Below are 16,856 nucleotides of genomic sequence, written 5' to 3' on the forward strand. Positions count from 1 at the left end.
AAGTACACTTTAAAAAGGAAAATAGAAAAGTTCCAATGTTGGAAAATCTCCTGAATTATTTTCCCATTGTATTTTTATGCTGGAGGCCAACTTAAGAATAGGACATAAAGGAATTGGCAAGAAGCAAAAGTGCCTTCACTGAGCTAAACATTGAGCTATGAATACCCTGGTTTCCCTAATGCTATTTTCTGTGGGAATATCAGTCTGCAAAGGCTTAACATTTCAACCCTTGAAAGTGGTTACAAACGGGAGATGAGAGGCCAAATATTAACACAGAGCAAGATTGTGAGACAAAGAGAGAAGAAGAAGATTTTAATTTTTCTTCTTTAAAAGTGTAAGTGTAAAGGGTGTATGTGTAATGGCATGTGTGTGTCACTCACCATAACCCTCAGGCAGGTCGGGCGGTGTGTGAAGGTGTGTTCGACTCATGTAGTTCCGATGGCGTTGTGATCGAACCCGTCTCTCCTGGATGCGCTGTCCGCCTGGTGGGCCGCTGGCCTCGGCCCCGTTAACAGGTGTCATCACTGGGGTGTTCTCATCCACCACGCAGCTCAGAGGACGTCCTGAAGGGCTGGAGTACTCCGATGCTGGCCTGGGGAAAGAGCGAGTGTGCGCATAGTCTTGTAAACGGAGGCTACAGTCTTTAATGCTTGTGCTCTTCTAAGTGCAAGTATTTTAAAAGTTTGATTTCTAAAATATATGTTATCATACAGATAAAAAAAGTTTTTAAATTTTTTTTTTAAATCACAAATTTAATGTATAACCTCAAATTTTAAATTATATTTTGGCATAACAATACAAACTTTCTTAATGTGAACTGAAATAAAGTGTTTGTTTGCATTCCAAAGAGTTACAGGCAAAGTCGTGTTTGTTATGAGTGGTCTACTTTCGGTTCTGGGCAATGTATGTGAATATGCAGCATGTTTGCCTCTACTTGCAGGAACCTTGCTGTGGGTGCAAATACTTTCTTTACTGTGTGTTATTATATGCAAGCTATTGGTGAAGCATATGCTTTAGTTTGTTTGTTCTTGGGATGTCTAGACACACACACAATCACACACACACACACACACACACACACACACACACACAGATATCTAATGAGCAGACACAAACAGTGACAGAGTGGTCTTACTGTATCTATGTGTGTGCGTGTGAAAATGTGTATGTAGCATGTCTGACCACTGTCTGGCAGTCCCAGTTTTTAGTGACGCCTTGGCTATCTTAGACCTTGTATGCTTGTCTGTCAACCCACAACCTACTTCCTCCCCCCTCCACGCACTCTGACTCCCCTCCATTTCCTCTTTCTCCCCCCTCACTTGAGTCCCACTTTTAAACTTTTTCATTGTGTTTGCTTCACCTGCCTCACTTACTTATCATGACATTTCTTCCAACTACACAGTCCCTACCTTCTCATCTACTTCAATGCCATACCACTTAACCTCTCCGAGATGTGAAGTAAGAGTAAATGAGGGTGTGGGGATGGTGGTGGTGACATTTGTTTGCTTACTCCCCTAACGGCTCCACTGATATGGGCCAAGTAGGAAGGCGACAGTTGTTCCTGCAGGAGCAGGGGCCAAGTAAAACCTAGCTGCCCGACTGGCTGGCTAGTCTTTTTTAGGAGTGTGTGTGCGTGCCTGTGTGTTAGTCAGTGCGTTATGTTGGAAGGGCCAGGAAATTGACAGCAATTCACTCCTTACTGATACTGTTATTGTTGTGTTGCGAGTGGAACTTTTTTTTTCTTTTTCTGAAAAGGGAAGTGAGGAAAAGTACAACCACTTAATGAGTCGAAAGATTAAAGATGACATTAAAGAAGATTAAACATTGTTCACCTCTTATAACATCATACATTATTTGAGGCGGTAGTTGAGGATTTGTGCAGTGTTTGTGCAGATGTACCTGGTAGGTCTCTCCCATTGTGTGGTACGTGTGATGTGGTTCAGGTATTGTATCCTTCCAGAAGCGGTCCTCCTCTCTTCCCAGCTGTTTCATGACATAGAAAGACAACATCTTAATAAGTGAGAAGAAAATATTGCACACGTTTGACACATCTAAGAGCATGCTCATCTAACAGCTGGCAACACTGGAGCATTCATTTTATAAATAACAAAGAATGTAAAGAATGGGAGACTTCAATCAGGAACAAAGTACTGTGGGAAATTATAGGATAGCTCATTACTAAAAGGAAAACCCCTGATAATACTGACCCATCGGGTAAGTCATTGTCAAAGAGGCGACTGCAGTCAACCACTGGTCCTCCCGACCCAATGCGATCTCTGGACTGAAGACTTACTAAACAGTTAACAAAGATAGGGAAGACAGCAGATAAATTACATTTAAAACCAACTGAGAATTAGTACATTTTTCATTTTTGTAAGTCCCTATGGTATACATGCATTTTGTTGATATTCTTCCCATTTCCTTTCTCCCCTCACAATAGTGATGAGGGTAAGCGAAAAATAAGAAAATTAAAGACATTGTTTGCCGCCTACATATGTATGTAAAAACTGTATGCCTTTGTCTTTCTTACCGACTATTTGTCCTCTCACAGTATCATTGTCATTGGGTCCCAGCTTATTCAGGTCCAGTCTCTGGTCTGTTTGGAAAAAACAAAACAATAAACATAACCATTTGTGAAGTTCACCCCATTTAAGACACAACACATCCAAAGTACTAAGCCAAACTTGTTGTATTTAACGCAGGGACTGGACATTCTGACTGGAAACATGCAGGGGGCCGTGTTGGTGTGGACATTTTGCCTAAGTGACACATTTAAACACTTCAGTGGATGGAGTAAAAGATCCATGAGTTTGAATACTAATGTGTTTTGAATGCAACTTTAATAATGTTCTGAAACCTGGACTAATACCGGCATGCTTTGGGAAGCATTATTCACAATGCATCAATATTGTCAAGTTCGACAAACTCAAATTTTTTGAAAATACTTCAATTCAATCATGAAGGTCTTTAAATGTACTTAATTTGGAAAAAAACAACAACACAAAGCCTTGATTATTTTTTCTCATGCTCAAGTCAAAAAGGGACATACCGGGGTGGACAGTCAAAACTCTATACAGGGCTCAACGCTAAGGTTTTTTTTCACTTGCCCGACCGGGCAAGTGGGTCTGAATTCTACTTGCCCGAAGTCAATTTTTACTGGCCCCTATATAATTTTTTTTTTATTAGTGGTGATAAATATTTGTTATATTCGCTCTTTATTTATAATGTATAAACACATCATGGACAGTGTTATAGATGAGTTAAGGATCATACTGAAAGTGGAGGCTATTATTCAAATATTATTTGAGTTGGAACATTTGTAATTTTTTAGTTTCTAAACCGACAATAACTGCAAATGAGACGTGTTTTATGCAAAAAAAACACAAATGTTTTTTTCTTGTACCTTATTCTTTTTTACAACAGCAATTCTTTAGAACTTTTTTTCTGTAAGACATTTTTTTAGGCCTACAACAATCTGTTTTAAACGTTTTTTATTATTATTATTAAAAATCTCAACTTTTGGCTAAGGACACAGGACAGGCTGTTTTGAACACTTTTCCAGTAGTTTCAAGCTTCCACTGCCTCCTGGTATGAGAAATGCCACCTCAGGTCCATTTATTAAGATGTAAATGCAGGCTGTAGAGATGTTCCTCTGCTAACTGTTGCTGATGTTTGTGTTGACCTGCACACATTAAACTGGTAGTAGGCTACTAGCAGCAGAGCTAACGTTAGCATCCTCGCTAAACTACTACTAGATTCACGTTGGATGCATTTAAAAAACGCAAATATTTTTGCTGCTTTTCAGACGGCTGGGGTCTACTTATTTAGGCTTCTCGTTGGCTTTTGTACTTTCTGTTACACCAACGTAACGCGTGTAGTTCTCTTTCCTATCTCTCTGACTGTGTGTGAGAGACGCGCACCAGTTTTTTGCCGAAATCTGTGTGTGTGTGTGTGTGTGTGTGTGTGTGTGTGTGTGTGTTTCGGCGCTGGAGCCCCGCCCCCTTCACTAAACGGAGCAGAGGAGAGAGATGCAACGGAGCAGACACAACTACTCACACATAAATTAGATAAGTAACATAGGCCTAAGCGTTTATTTAATAATGAGCACCAGCTCTATATGGAAAAATACCGTGGATAGATGAATTTTATTTGGCGCTATAAAAAATAAAAATATTATTATTATAATTTTTTTTCAATAATTTCGGAAAAACTCCCGGTTTCCCGTTCGGGAAAGTGGGTTGTCATAGTTACTGGCCCGACGTGGCGTTTTACTTGCCCCGGGACGTCGGGCAATCCTTATTGTTGAGCCCTGCTATAACAGATAATCAATTGTGCGTCCAATTGTGCCTTGGATGCCACAGCAGAGGAAATGCCATGTTGTGTAAAACGATAAAAATTGGTGACTAAAACTGTGTTAGCTGTGCTATCCTGTGCCTGTTCAGCACAGGATAGCACTGCCAGCCAAAAAACAATCCAGGAAGAATCTGAACTAGATCCAGACATAGATACAGTAAGCAGTCTCTTTCCTGAACTCACCCTGTATATCTCTCTCGTCTCACTCACACACAGACAGGGAGAAGAACGGGAGATAAACAGATGCCCTAGTTTTCCATCCGTTCAAAGTAAAACTAAAGTCGGATTGGATTTGTCACATCCTTGATTTGCCTTTATAATTTGTATGCACATAAAATGGTGTGTCTGTCTGTATGTTTCAACTCAGCAGAACTAAACAACCCTATATCTTGTTTCCAGGAGAGAGAGTGTGTGTGTGTGTGTGTGTGTGTGTGTGTGTGTGAATGTGTGTGCGCGCATCTGTTCCGGATACGTGTCTAGACTAAACAGGGACGGTCTAAGCCTTACATGGCTGGAATAGTAAGCAGATTTTCTCTTGAATAAGAGAAGAGTGAAGCAGAGAGACAGAACATTTACAGACCCTTAACCACAAGCCCTCACCGCACCATTCAACTCTGCAGATAGGAAAATTGTGTGTTGCAATATACTACATTCAACATGTAGGCCCAACAGCTCAGTGTGTTTAATTATCGGTTAATCGTCTCATGCTTCTCATCATCGCGTCTCATGGTGCGTGAATATGTCTGTATGCATATGAGGAGTATAAATACTGCACCAAAATCAAACTACGGGATTCAAAGCGATGGTCAGTAACATGTGTGTCCTTTTAAAAAATTGGTGGTGTGTGTTGTAAGTTTGTCGGTTCAGAAGTGGGACAGAGGACTGTGATGCTCCAGGAAGTGCAGCTCAGGGTAGAGCCAGACAGATTTCTAGGAAACAAGACAATCATGCCAGATCCCCTTTTGGTTTGTGTGTGTGCGTGCGTGTGTGTAGAGGAGTTAAACAGTATTGTGTGCATTGGGGTTGCGTTGGATGACTCATTAGTGAGCTATGTGTATGAATTCTAGGAATCTACTGACTTCTAGGAACAAAGGTAATTGCAGTGTGCTCATGTGCGTTTTGTATTTTCATGTTTGCCTGTGTGAGCGTCTTGGTCACACCACAAACTTGGTACTGTTCCTGTGTCTGCAGCACACAGGACAAAGACAACGGGATAATGTGAGCTCTGGTGTCTTGTCATAGACCATGAGCATGTCTCCCTGTCCACTTCCTATGGCTGTGATAAAAGTATAATTTCTGCCGTATATCTATATAGAGTAAGTGGCCTTTCAGGAGCCAAACTGGAGCCTATACTATCTGTTTCTGGAAGTTGTGGGTACATCTAGGGGCAAGTCCTCTGGCACTCAGTGGGATAAAAGTATGGGACTACTATTTACCATTGCTGTCAAGGTTCCTTTAGCGGCAACACAGACGCTTTCGCGGTTTTTGGTGAATTGTGGGCTGTACTTTACGAGCCAAGAGTGCCATTTAGGAGCAAACATAAAGGTCACAAGAACCTATCATGAACGCTTATGTGAAGTATTTCACTTGACAGTTTGGAGCTGGTGTAAGAGGCCGTTAACATTTGTGCCAAAAGACAACTACTTGCATTCGTGATTTGAAGGTATCCAACCATGCAGTTTGGATAAAAAAAAAGTTCCAACAAATGGGAACTATATTCTTTCAAACAACTGCTAATGTGGACGTGATTGTGTAGAATGGGTGAATGGAAATAAAGAAAAGGCCAGATACATAAAAAAAGGGGGAAAATGTAAGTCAGTTTGGTGGTTCTGGTCTGTGTTCAAGACAGGTCAGGAAGATGGATTGAAAGGAAGGGGAATTAGTGGAAGGAATGTTAATTTGACAGAATGTATATGTAAAGTGTATATGTGTCAGTATTAACTGACACTGGTACTGCCAACAAGGCAGGCAGGGTTAACAAGTATGGGGCCATGTGGGCTACACAAAGAGTCCAAATCTATTGAAAATCACAGGGCACAACACATGGGCAGCTGTCTATAGCCATGCTGTTTGAAAACCAAGCATTTGAGAATGTGAGTAGTCCGTGCAAAATCATTGCTGTTCTTCTGATGTTACCCACATTTGCCTTTGATCAACGTTCTGGTCAACAGAGGATTATTACAAGTATCTCTAAATAGCATCAGTCTTCCTATTCTTACAACTTATGCCAAAACCTTGACAATAAGTTTTTTCTGCAGGATTATGCTCCCCAAAATAAGTCAATCGTTTCTTTGACAGAAAGTCACACTGCTGTAACATGAATTGTGGCTATTGATTGAGTCCCAGGTGCCAGATGTCTACAGTAGGCAATACTTTGTGGCCAAAAAGGAGTTGCCTGTGTATTGTGCCCATAAATCTTACAGCGATGAATGGCTGGCACAGAAGCAGCAGCAGCCGGGAGATGGGGTTGAAACGGCGGCATTATTGCATGAGCTACACATGCAGCAGCAGGAACTGCTCTGTGGCATGAAGTCTGTGTCCTTTGTTGGAGACACTAGTTCTGGTCCAAACATACGTCTGTCTGTTCTGGGCACGTTTGCGGACTGCAGGATGTGTGTGCATACATGTGTGAAGAGAGTTTAAAAAGGTGCAGTCAGCGATTCTGGAGAAGGCTTTTTCTACAAATGAAAAGAACTGTCAAAATCAGTATACCTTCTCACGATCCCCTACCTGTATGTACTGTGCATTGGCTAAAAAAAAAATCTGGTGTTAATACACAGCCTAGGCTCTCTAAATTGGTGTGTAAACAAAGGGTATGTAAATAAAGGGGGCCAACTGCAGATGGCACAGTACAGGTAGTAGATTGTGAGAAGATATTCACGGATCTTCACAAAAAGTGATTATGACAACAAGCTTTCTCCAGAATCGTGGACTCCACCTTTAACGGCGCTCACTCAACTGCTGTCTAGCCATTCATTTATTCGCTTTGTATTCCCTCCCCCCCCCCCAATAACCCTTCACTAACAAGCCAGACTGGCCCCATAGTTTAGTGGCCATGTAAGCATGCAGAAGGAGCATGAAGACACCAGTCACTAGGGACCTGTTTTCAGTGGCCTTTTAAAATACACAAAGATTGCACCTATGCACACAAAAAAACAAACAGGTACTTACAGCCAGTGTCTTTGAGTCTATTGATGGCATTTGACAGGAGGCGGACACAGCCCAAGAATCCTGCGCCTTGCTTTTTGTGGATCTTCTTGTGGTTCCATACACTGATGGTTATTGAGTCTGCCTTTCCAATGTATCTGACAGGGGAAGAGAGGGAGCAAAAGAAAAACAGTCAATGAGACAGAAAAGAGGAGTGGTTTATAAACCTGACAGTATTTAGTTTCAAAGGGTCCAGTGACTGATTCATGGCGTATTGCTTTCTCTGCACATTGTAGGTTTTAAAATCAACCCACAAGGTATGAAAGATGGAAATTAAAATAAATCACAAGTTACAACACACACTTTTCCAAAACACTATCTGAAAACACACACACTTTTCCAAAACACTATCTGAAAACACAGACAAAAAACCGAATTTCTACTTTGTATCTCTTTCGACCGCTTTTCCCCTACAGCAAGAGAACAATGCACATCATGCTTGCGGTGTAGACTGTAATGAGGACGATTAGCTGATTTTGAAGTAACTTGTGTGTATGTGCCTGCTTGTGTGTAGCTGAGGCTAGTCTAGTCGTGGTTGAAGAACAGAGGAAGTCCCCGTGATGTGCTCCACCACTGTCTGAGGCCCATACAGAAGTAAGACAGTAAACACACACAGTTGAGCATTCTAAGGCACAATCACCGAGACACACATAATAATTACACGTAAGCCATCAGCACTGCTGCCAAGCTCAATATTATGCAGTGTATCTCTAGCAAGGACTGGGGTTCCCCTACTAAATATTTAAAAAAACATAACTGTTTAGTATGTGAACCAAATCACAGAGGTTTGTCCTGGCCTTAAAGGTCAGGACACACCGGCCCGATAATCGCTGTCGGAGAGTCTGGAAGGGGCGGGGGCACGAATCTGTTTGGTGTGTGCCGTGACGTCGGTCGTCGTAGATGTCGTCGGGCTTCTTTTGAGCCAATTGAACGGCGGGCAGTCTTTCAGTTGGAGCAATTTGATTGGTGGAGGGCTAGCGAATCAGTGAAGCCCGGAAGTGAGGCGGGTAGCACAAACAGCTAACAACAGCTAGCCATTGTTTTAATGTGTTTGTTTGTTTCGTTCAGCGATTACTCGCATGCATCAACCCTTGTTGACTGCTCGACACCATGCTCGACACTCTCTGCTAAAAATGGTGCTCTTTATGGTCCATAAATATAAATACTTATTTCTATCTATGTTTATGGCCTAGAGAGCTTTCCCATCATTTCCGGCTTCCGTATTTTTTTGGGCCACAATACAGATTAGTGCCGCTTGCTGTTATGGAGACATTACGTCCCGGGCAAGCGCAGAGCGTACGGAAAGTCAGCAGTCGGCTCGGTGTTCGGCAGACTCCATCTTCGGGTAGTCGGACCGGTGTGTCCTGGCCTTAAGCAGATGTGGATGTGCCTAGGGTTGTGCTTTGTAGCACATTTGATTATGATCTAATTCAAAGCATTTACAGACTGTTTCTCGTTTTTTTAAATAATACTTATTAAAGAAGGCTTTTATCACACCATATTATGCCATCTGGGTTATACAGGATATTTCAGAAGTTAGGACAATTTGCGTTTCTAATCAAAGTAGTGCCGTTTCACTTTGATTAGACCACACCTGGCCTCGATTGGGACATTGTTCTGAGTTTATAACAACAGATGTACTTATTAATGTTCTGTTATGCTTCAGTTTGGTTCCCTGCATTTTGAATGCTGTGGTGCAACTCAAATTGTCTCTCTGAGGACATTACAGGGTTCTAAACTTAATCCCATGCTCTTCCCATCACAAAAAATACAACCAAAACCATGCCCTTCCAAGTCAGAGAGATAACAATTAGCTTTTGGTTTACATTTTCTACAGTGTCACCAAGGAATTTAATAAGCCAACTCGATGCAAACAGACATGAAGCAGAGAGAAATCTTCCTCAAGTTAAGCAACTACCAATCAAGGTCTGGAGTTATCAACTTTACTGCTCAGACAGTAGTTGTGAAAACTGGTAATGTAACCCAGCCTCTCATGAGAGGAGATGGTACTATGCACACCACATGTATACCATAGCATATAGAGTGAAGGAAAAAGCAGCAGAGTGGAAATCTGACGCTCTAAGCAATGTGAGGAGTTCTACTAATGAGGCTGGAAATTGGAGGCCAAGCATTAGGCGGCAATGTGCCAAATCTAGACCTACAGTACATACTACTGTAAGTTCATGAACTTTTAACACTTGAAAACACAAAATGTTTTCAAAGAGTTGGCTGGTTCTGTGTGTCATTCAAATGTATTTGCACAGGACACCAATATGAATTATCAACTGTAGTTAAAACAAAAGAAAGTTTACACCATTTTCCCAGGGTATGTATTGTATGTCCCAGTCCATATAGGCACCTGGCAGGATCAATGTCTTTAACGAAAATACCGGTACCCCACCTCCTAAACTGGGGGCTGAGGATGGGGGTGTGGTGAACTGGCGATGTGCCAAGCCCACACTCCCATCTGCTTTCAGTGGCATGTTAGCCATTTCCTGAACCAGAGGAAGAGGCCAGGGGTCGCTGGCGGGAAATGCACTCCTCCGAGAGGGTGGGGATCAAGAGGGGGGGGGGGGGGAGAATTATGTAAAAGAAGGAGGGAATCGGAGGTTGATGTTGACAGGGCACAAGAAGCATTGCGAAACAGGAGTGTGTGTGTGTGTGTTTGAAAATGAAAGTGTGCCCAGGAAAAAAAAGATATACATGTTGATGCAGGAAAATTATAAAGGCACAAGCACAGTCACATTGTGCATGCACTTAAATAATTCAAAAACATTTATATTCTTCTTCCACAATGTAGTTATATTATATATAAGGGCTGTAACTAATGATTATTTTTATTAAAGATTATCAAACATATTGTTGTTGAACTTTTAATTAATCTTTTGGTCATGAACCATTACCTTGATGGTTATTTATTTCTCTATACTGCAAATTTCCAAGTGACTATCAGGCTTTCTATTCCCCCCCATTCCTTCTGTTTCTACTGACGTTTCATCCCTTCTCTCAGGACATAACCTTGGCTACCAGCAGGTCCTTTGGGGGTGATATCTCCTTGTAATGGCCTTTCAACACAGACCTCAGTACAAGGAACAGTCACAGCATGTGGCCCCGGTGAAAACACTCCTCCAAGTACATAGTTTAACAGAGGCACTTGTGGAGTGAATTGGTCATCCTGTTCTAGTCTTTCTGTAGTCCTTCAGCTTCTGAGGCTGATGGACATTATAATGACCACATGCTGTTGTAACTTTTTTTTGCAAGGTAAAAAGACAATACCAGAAGCGTTCCATTCCTGCAACCTTTCTATTTACTTTGACCATTGCATTAATCAAAGATGTGAAACACCAATGATTTGCATTCATTATATCTGAGACAGAAAGTACGAGGGGTTCCTTGAAGAAAAACAGAGAGATTTCAAGAAAAAGATTAACAAAGGCTGATTTGAGGCTAACCACAAAGGACGTTACTAAAATAACACATAATAATAAAAAGTTAAAACAAACAAATTCATAGGATATTGTTCAATAATGATTACATCTGCAGGTCCCATCTACCGACACTAATAGAAAGACATTTTATTTGACAAAGAAGGAACTCATATCAGTAGTTGTGTTTCCCCCCCAAAAAATATCATATGAAAATATCTTGGTGTGGTCTGAGTTATGGAATGTCTACAATCACACCCTACAAGATGTTCCGTTTACATGCAGAAACAGCTCAAAAGTAAAAAGCATTATACTGTAGATGGGTTTATTAATGGAGGTGCAAGTGACACTGCTCTATAGTGCTCCTCTTGACTTACAGATCATAATGTTGATTCCACTTTGGGTCAAGCGTATTCCTCACAGTGTCAGTAGAGTGGCATTGTCCTGAACCGTCAACCACCACTTTGGCAAAAGGATCCGGCAACCCTGAATCAGTAGACAGAGAGCAAGGGAGAAGGTTTTGTTATCAACTGTACAAACTTAGTATGGTCAACAATTCTCTTTTCACGGAGGGGTAATACGTTTGTGTGAACATTCATTCATAGAGCCTCAAGCTGGCAACTGTTGTACACACTTTACTTATGACCAGAAAATGACACACATTTACTTTGCCTAGGTTCAAGACTGATCTGTTAAGTGTTTGGTGAGCTAATAGATAAATCTGTTTTAGCAATCGCTAGATGGCAAGCAAATACAGTTGACAAAACATTACAATAAGTGATTTGCATGCCTGAAACATCTATCTATTCATTAAAGTTGTTCTACATAAGTGTAGCAATATGTAGAACAAATGTAGAGCAGTTTGGAGTCGGGGTGCATCACTTGGGGCGACCCGCATCAGCAGTCTCCCTGGTTTGTTATTTTGCTTTGTTTGTTTTAGTCTGCTAGGCTGATACTACCTGCCGAGTGAAAAGGATTTGTTTATTGAAATTCCCCTGCTTTTATTTTTCTTGTACGAAAAATACTGTCAGACGTATTGTAAGTTCCTGTTCATGTAAGTTTGTGAATGACTGATAGTAACAATCAGCATTCTGCACAATAGAGCTGTTAAGCGGAAGTGGCGGAATTACGGGGCATGGGACCTCTCGGCTGAAAAAAAATTAATGGGAGTCTATGGAAAGTAATCTACTATTTTCTGGTCCCAGTCATTAAATGCCTTGGATTACATATACAGTATCTCACAAAAGTGAGTACACCCCTAACATTTCTTCAAATATTTCATTATATCTTTCCATGCGACAACACTGAATAAATGACACTTTGATACAATGTCAAGTAGTCAGTGTACAGCTTGTATAACAGTGTAAATTTACTGTCGCCTCAAAATAACTCGACACACAGCCATTAATGTCTAAACTGTTGGCAACAAAAGTGAGTACACCCCTAAGAAAAAATGTCCAAATTGGGCCCAAAGTGTCAATATTTTGTTTTGCCATCATTATTTTCTATCACTGCCTTAACCCTCTTGGGCATGTAGTTCACTAGAGCTTCACAGGTTGCAACTGGAACCCTCTTCTACCCATTCATGACGACATCAAGGAGCTGGTGGATATTAGAGTCCTTGCGCTCCTCCATCTCCCGTTTGAGGATGCCCCAAAGATGCTCAATAGGGTTTAAGACTGGAGACATGCTTGGCCAGTCCATAACCTTTACCCTCAGCTTCTTTAGCAAGCCAGTGGTCGTTCGGAGGTGTGTTTGGGGTCGTTATCATGTTGCAGTACTGCCCTGCGGCCCAGTTTATGAAGGGAGGGGATCATGCTCTGCTTCAGTATGTCACAGTACATGTTAGAATTCAATGAACTGTAGATCCCCAGTGCTGGCAGCACTCATGCAGCCCAAGACCATGACACTCCAAACACCATGCTTGACTCTAGGCAAGACACACTTGTCTTTGTACTCCTCACCTGGTTGCCGCTCCACACTCTTAACACCATCTGAACCAAATAAATGTATTTTGGTCTCATCAGACCACAGGACATGGTTGCAGTAATCCATGTCTGTTAAGTAAGTAAGCCGTAGTCTGTTTGTCTTCAGCAAAACTTTTTGTGGGGTTTCTTGTGCATCATCTTTAGAATAGGCTTCCTTCTGGGATGACAGCCATGCAGACCAGTATGATGCAGAGTGCGGCGTATGGTCTGAGCACTGACAGGTTGACCCCCCACCCCTTCAAGCCCTTCAGCAATGCTGGCAGCACTCATACGTCTATTTTCCAAAGCCAACCTCTGTGTACGACGCTGACCACGTGCACTCAACCTTCGTAAACTGGGCCGCAGGGTGGTATTGCAACATGATAACAACCCCAAACACACCTCCAAGATGACCAGTGGCTTGCTAAAAAAGCTGAGGGTAAAGGTTATGGCCTGGCCAAGCATGTCTCCAGACCTAAACCCTATTGAGCATCTTTGGGGCATCCTCAAACAGAAGGTGGAGGAGCGCAAGGTCTTTAATATCCACCAGCTCTGTGATGCTGTCATAAATGGGTGGAAGAGGGTTCCAGTTGCAACCTGTGAAGCTCTAGTGAACTACATGCCCAAGAGGGTTAAGGCAGTGCTGGAAAATAATGGTGGCCACACAAAATATTTACACTTTGGGCCCGATTTGTAAATTTTTTCTAAGGGGTGTACTCACTTTTGTTGCCAGCAGTTTAGACATTAATGGCTGTGTGTCGAGTTATTTTGAGGGGACAGTAAATTTACACTGTTACACAAGCTGTACACTGACTACTTTACATTGTATCAAAGTGTCATTTCTTCAGTGTTGTCCCATGGAAAGATATAATGAAAAATGTGAAGAAATGTAAGGGGTGTACTCACTTTTGTGAGATACTGTATGTTTTGTATGGGTCTAAATGATAATTTTTCATGTGAAGAGTTTGACGGTACGTTGTATGATTATTCGTCTAACGGCTTTTGAAAAAATGTTACGAGAACAACTACAAGTCTGGTCGCCTCTGTGACGTCACCTCAACACATTCCCTCCACTTCTCGACTGACAGTGCTAATGCTAATGCTAATGGCTGGCGTGGACAACGCCAACAATCTCCCCACTCGAGAAATTGAAACTCTCCACATGTCCACTTGTGCAGGGTTTTTCCTGCATAGAGAAAGTTTTGGCGCGCGCCAAAGCGGATTTATCCACCGCCAAAGGAAAATCACCAGCGCCAAAGTGATAAAGATTAAGAATAAATATAGCTATTTAAAACCTCTCCAAATTCAGCCCAATTTAAGTCATCCTTCTTGAGGGGCTGGGCAATAACTTGAATTTCATTTTCGATTACTATTACGGCTTCCCTCAATCATGAAAACAAAATAATCGTTATTAAACTATCATTGTTCCGCACGCCGGGGCATGCAGGCTTTTAAATGCAGCGCACCCTTTCAGCCGAGCGGTGTGCTCGCTCGGCCCCTCCCTTACCTGAGTTTAGCTATCGGCTCGTCCAGAGAGTACGAGGGAGAGGTTGCGCATTGCCGGGTGTTATGAAAAACTTCTAGATGACGAGAATAAAGGTAAAACTAATTGTGTTGTCTGAAAACACTTCAGACTCACAACAAACTAAAATAATGTGCAAGATTTGTCACGCGCGGACACGCGAGTAAGGTGACATACGCGACCGAGAGAGAGAAGAAAAAAGGCATATACGACCTGATCTGCACCACTAAACATCCCGACCAATTTGTTTATTCACTTTAAGTCGAATCATAGTGGTCTATGACCAAGCAATCAATGAATAAAAACACAGGAGGTTTAAAGCTCTTTGATTCCTGCCACCACAACTGTCAACACTACAATGCAACTGCCTATCCAGCCAGCTCCATGAGACATAAATAAATCATGCCCTTACATTCAATGTTAGCAAAAGACGTGCCCTATCAACACCATTTACAACTGGTTATTTTTATTTTGACATATTTATTTTATTCAATTATTAAAAATATGTTTCACTTATTTAGCCTATTTCTATCCTCCCTGTTTTCAGTTCAATTAGGCCTTTGTTTAAAGTCCAAAGTCATGCTGTTATTAGAAAAAAACCTTGTTAAAAGTAAAATAGATGCATAATGTTCTTAAATCAATGATTAACTGTCTTTGATAATTGTGATAACACAATGTGATTACTCAAAATAATCATGATTATGGTTTTTCATAATCGAGCAGCCCTACCTTCTTGCATTTTCCATGGTTTAGATCAGGGGTGTCCAAACTACGGCCCGATTTTAAAAATATAATGTAATATGGCCCTTTGAAAAAAATAAAAAAAATATATATATTTTTTTGCATTTCTTAGTTAACCCACTAGTGCAGGGGTGTCAAAACTGATTGATTGGCCCGTGGCACATTTTAAAAATATAATGTAATATGGCCCTTTTAATTTTTAAATAATTTAAATGCACTCATTATATTACAGAGAAATACTATGTCCCATAAAAGAAAAAGAGCACCAAGCCCATCCCAGAGGACCCTGCATAATATTTTATTTTAAATTAATATTATTATGGAAAATCCATGTGTCCTTCTCCAATAGCTTCTAATTCATCTGACACAGTGTCTCCATTTTTTTTCATACAAAATTCTTCAGCTTTAGCCTCTTCATTTCCCTCTCAAAGTACACCAGATTCATGCATTTCACTTTAAAAACTTAAAAAAATCTCCCGGGGGGGCATACCCCCGGACTCCCCTTTTTGGGGCGGGATCTCAGCTGGCTACTATTTTCACCCTGCTGGACATTAGACGCAAGAGCAGAACACACTGGGTGTATCAATGCCATTTAACAAGAAAGGAAATGTATCTGTTTAATGTGCAAGTAAAGTGTTGCAGTGGAGAAGGATTACAATTTACGAAGACAATATGAAACTAAACATAAGAACAGCTACATGTCCTGATAAATGTATTATTTTTGCAAAGTGGCCCAACCCTTCGTAGATTTTTCTGTATGTGGCCCTCAGTGAAAAAAGTTTGGACACCCCTGGTTTAGATCAATTAGAAACAATTAAAGTATTAAATAGGTAGGCCCAGTCATTATTAGTATTTTGACTTCATATCTACAGGTTGTTTATTGTGATTTCATAAGCGTCAGTAAGCTCCATGGTAACACAGTGATTGACAGGCTGACTGAAATGCTCTTTATCTGGACAGAAACTGCCCTCTCCCAACCCCACACCCTCTTAAAATACATAAACCGTTTGCCTTTACTGGTGCACAGTCGCGACCCCAAAAAAAGTCGGTCCCGTACTGACCCCCCAAAGGCCCATTCTGAGCCAGGAAAAACCCTGCTTGTGTAGTGGTTTTCGCCACGCTGAAGACTTTTGTCTTGTCATTGAAAGAAGGCGGTAAAGTGCATTAAAGACACAGCCATGTTTCTGAGCTAAGCGGTGCGAGTGGTGGTGACGTATATCATAAGTGTCAAGAGCAGCGAAGAGCTGTAGTCCATAAAAGCGCTCTGCACAAAACCTGACCGTATCCAGCTTCTACTCGCTAAATTGTTCCATTCTTTGCACGAAAAAATACCATCTAAATCCATACAAAACATATGTGTAATCGAAGGCATTTCATGACTGGGACCAGAAAATAATACATTTCTTTCCATTGACTACCGTTGTAATTTTTCGAGCCTAGAGGTCCCATGTCCCAGAAGTAAGCCACTTCCGCTTAACAGCTCTATGGGAACAGAGACAGTGGTAGAAAAAAAAACCTTGCTGGGATAAATTATTAATTTGTGCTTTAAAGTCACTGGTGTGTACATTTTAAGGTTTCTTTCCTACTTCTATCAAGTTTTTTTTTTTTTTTTTTAAACGTAAGCTCACGTAATCTTACTGG

At 41.3% G+C, this 16,856-nt stretch overlaps 1 protein-coding gene across 2 annotated transcripts in view; it reads right to left on the reverse strand.

Annotated features, from left to right (window-relative positions):
• LOC307251360 (E3 ubiquitin-protein ligase SMURF2) overlaps nt 1-16,856 on the reverse strand; it is a 57,861-nt gene that overhangs the window by 18,672 nt on the left and 22,333 nt on the right. For both annotated transcript variants that reach the window (XM_080028709.1, XM_080028708.1), the window contains exons 3-8: nt 11,363-11,471; nt 7,525-7,658; nt 2,531-2,596; nt 2,208-2,292; nt 1,900-1,983; nt 381-592 (exon numbers count right to left, since the gene is read on the reverse strand). In XM_080028709.1, coding sequence (XP_079884835.1) covers nt 381-592; nt 1,900-1,983; nt 2,208-2,292; nt 2,531-2,596; nt 7,525-7,658; nt 11,363-11,471 — 690 coding nt within the window. The remainder of the gene's footprint in view (nt 1-380; nt 593-1,899; nt 1,984-2,207; nt 2,293-2,530; nt 2,597-7,524; nt 7,659-11,362; nt 11,472-16,856) is intronic.

Source organism: Ammodytes marinus (assembly GCF_949987685.1).
Source record: "Ammodytes marinus genome assembly, chromosome: 6".
Classification (NCBI taxonomy): Eukaryota; Metazoa; Chordata; class Actinopteri; order Uranoscopiformes; family Ammodytidae; genus Ammodytes; species Ammodytes marinus.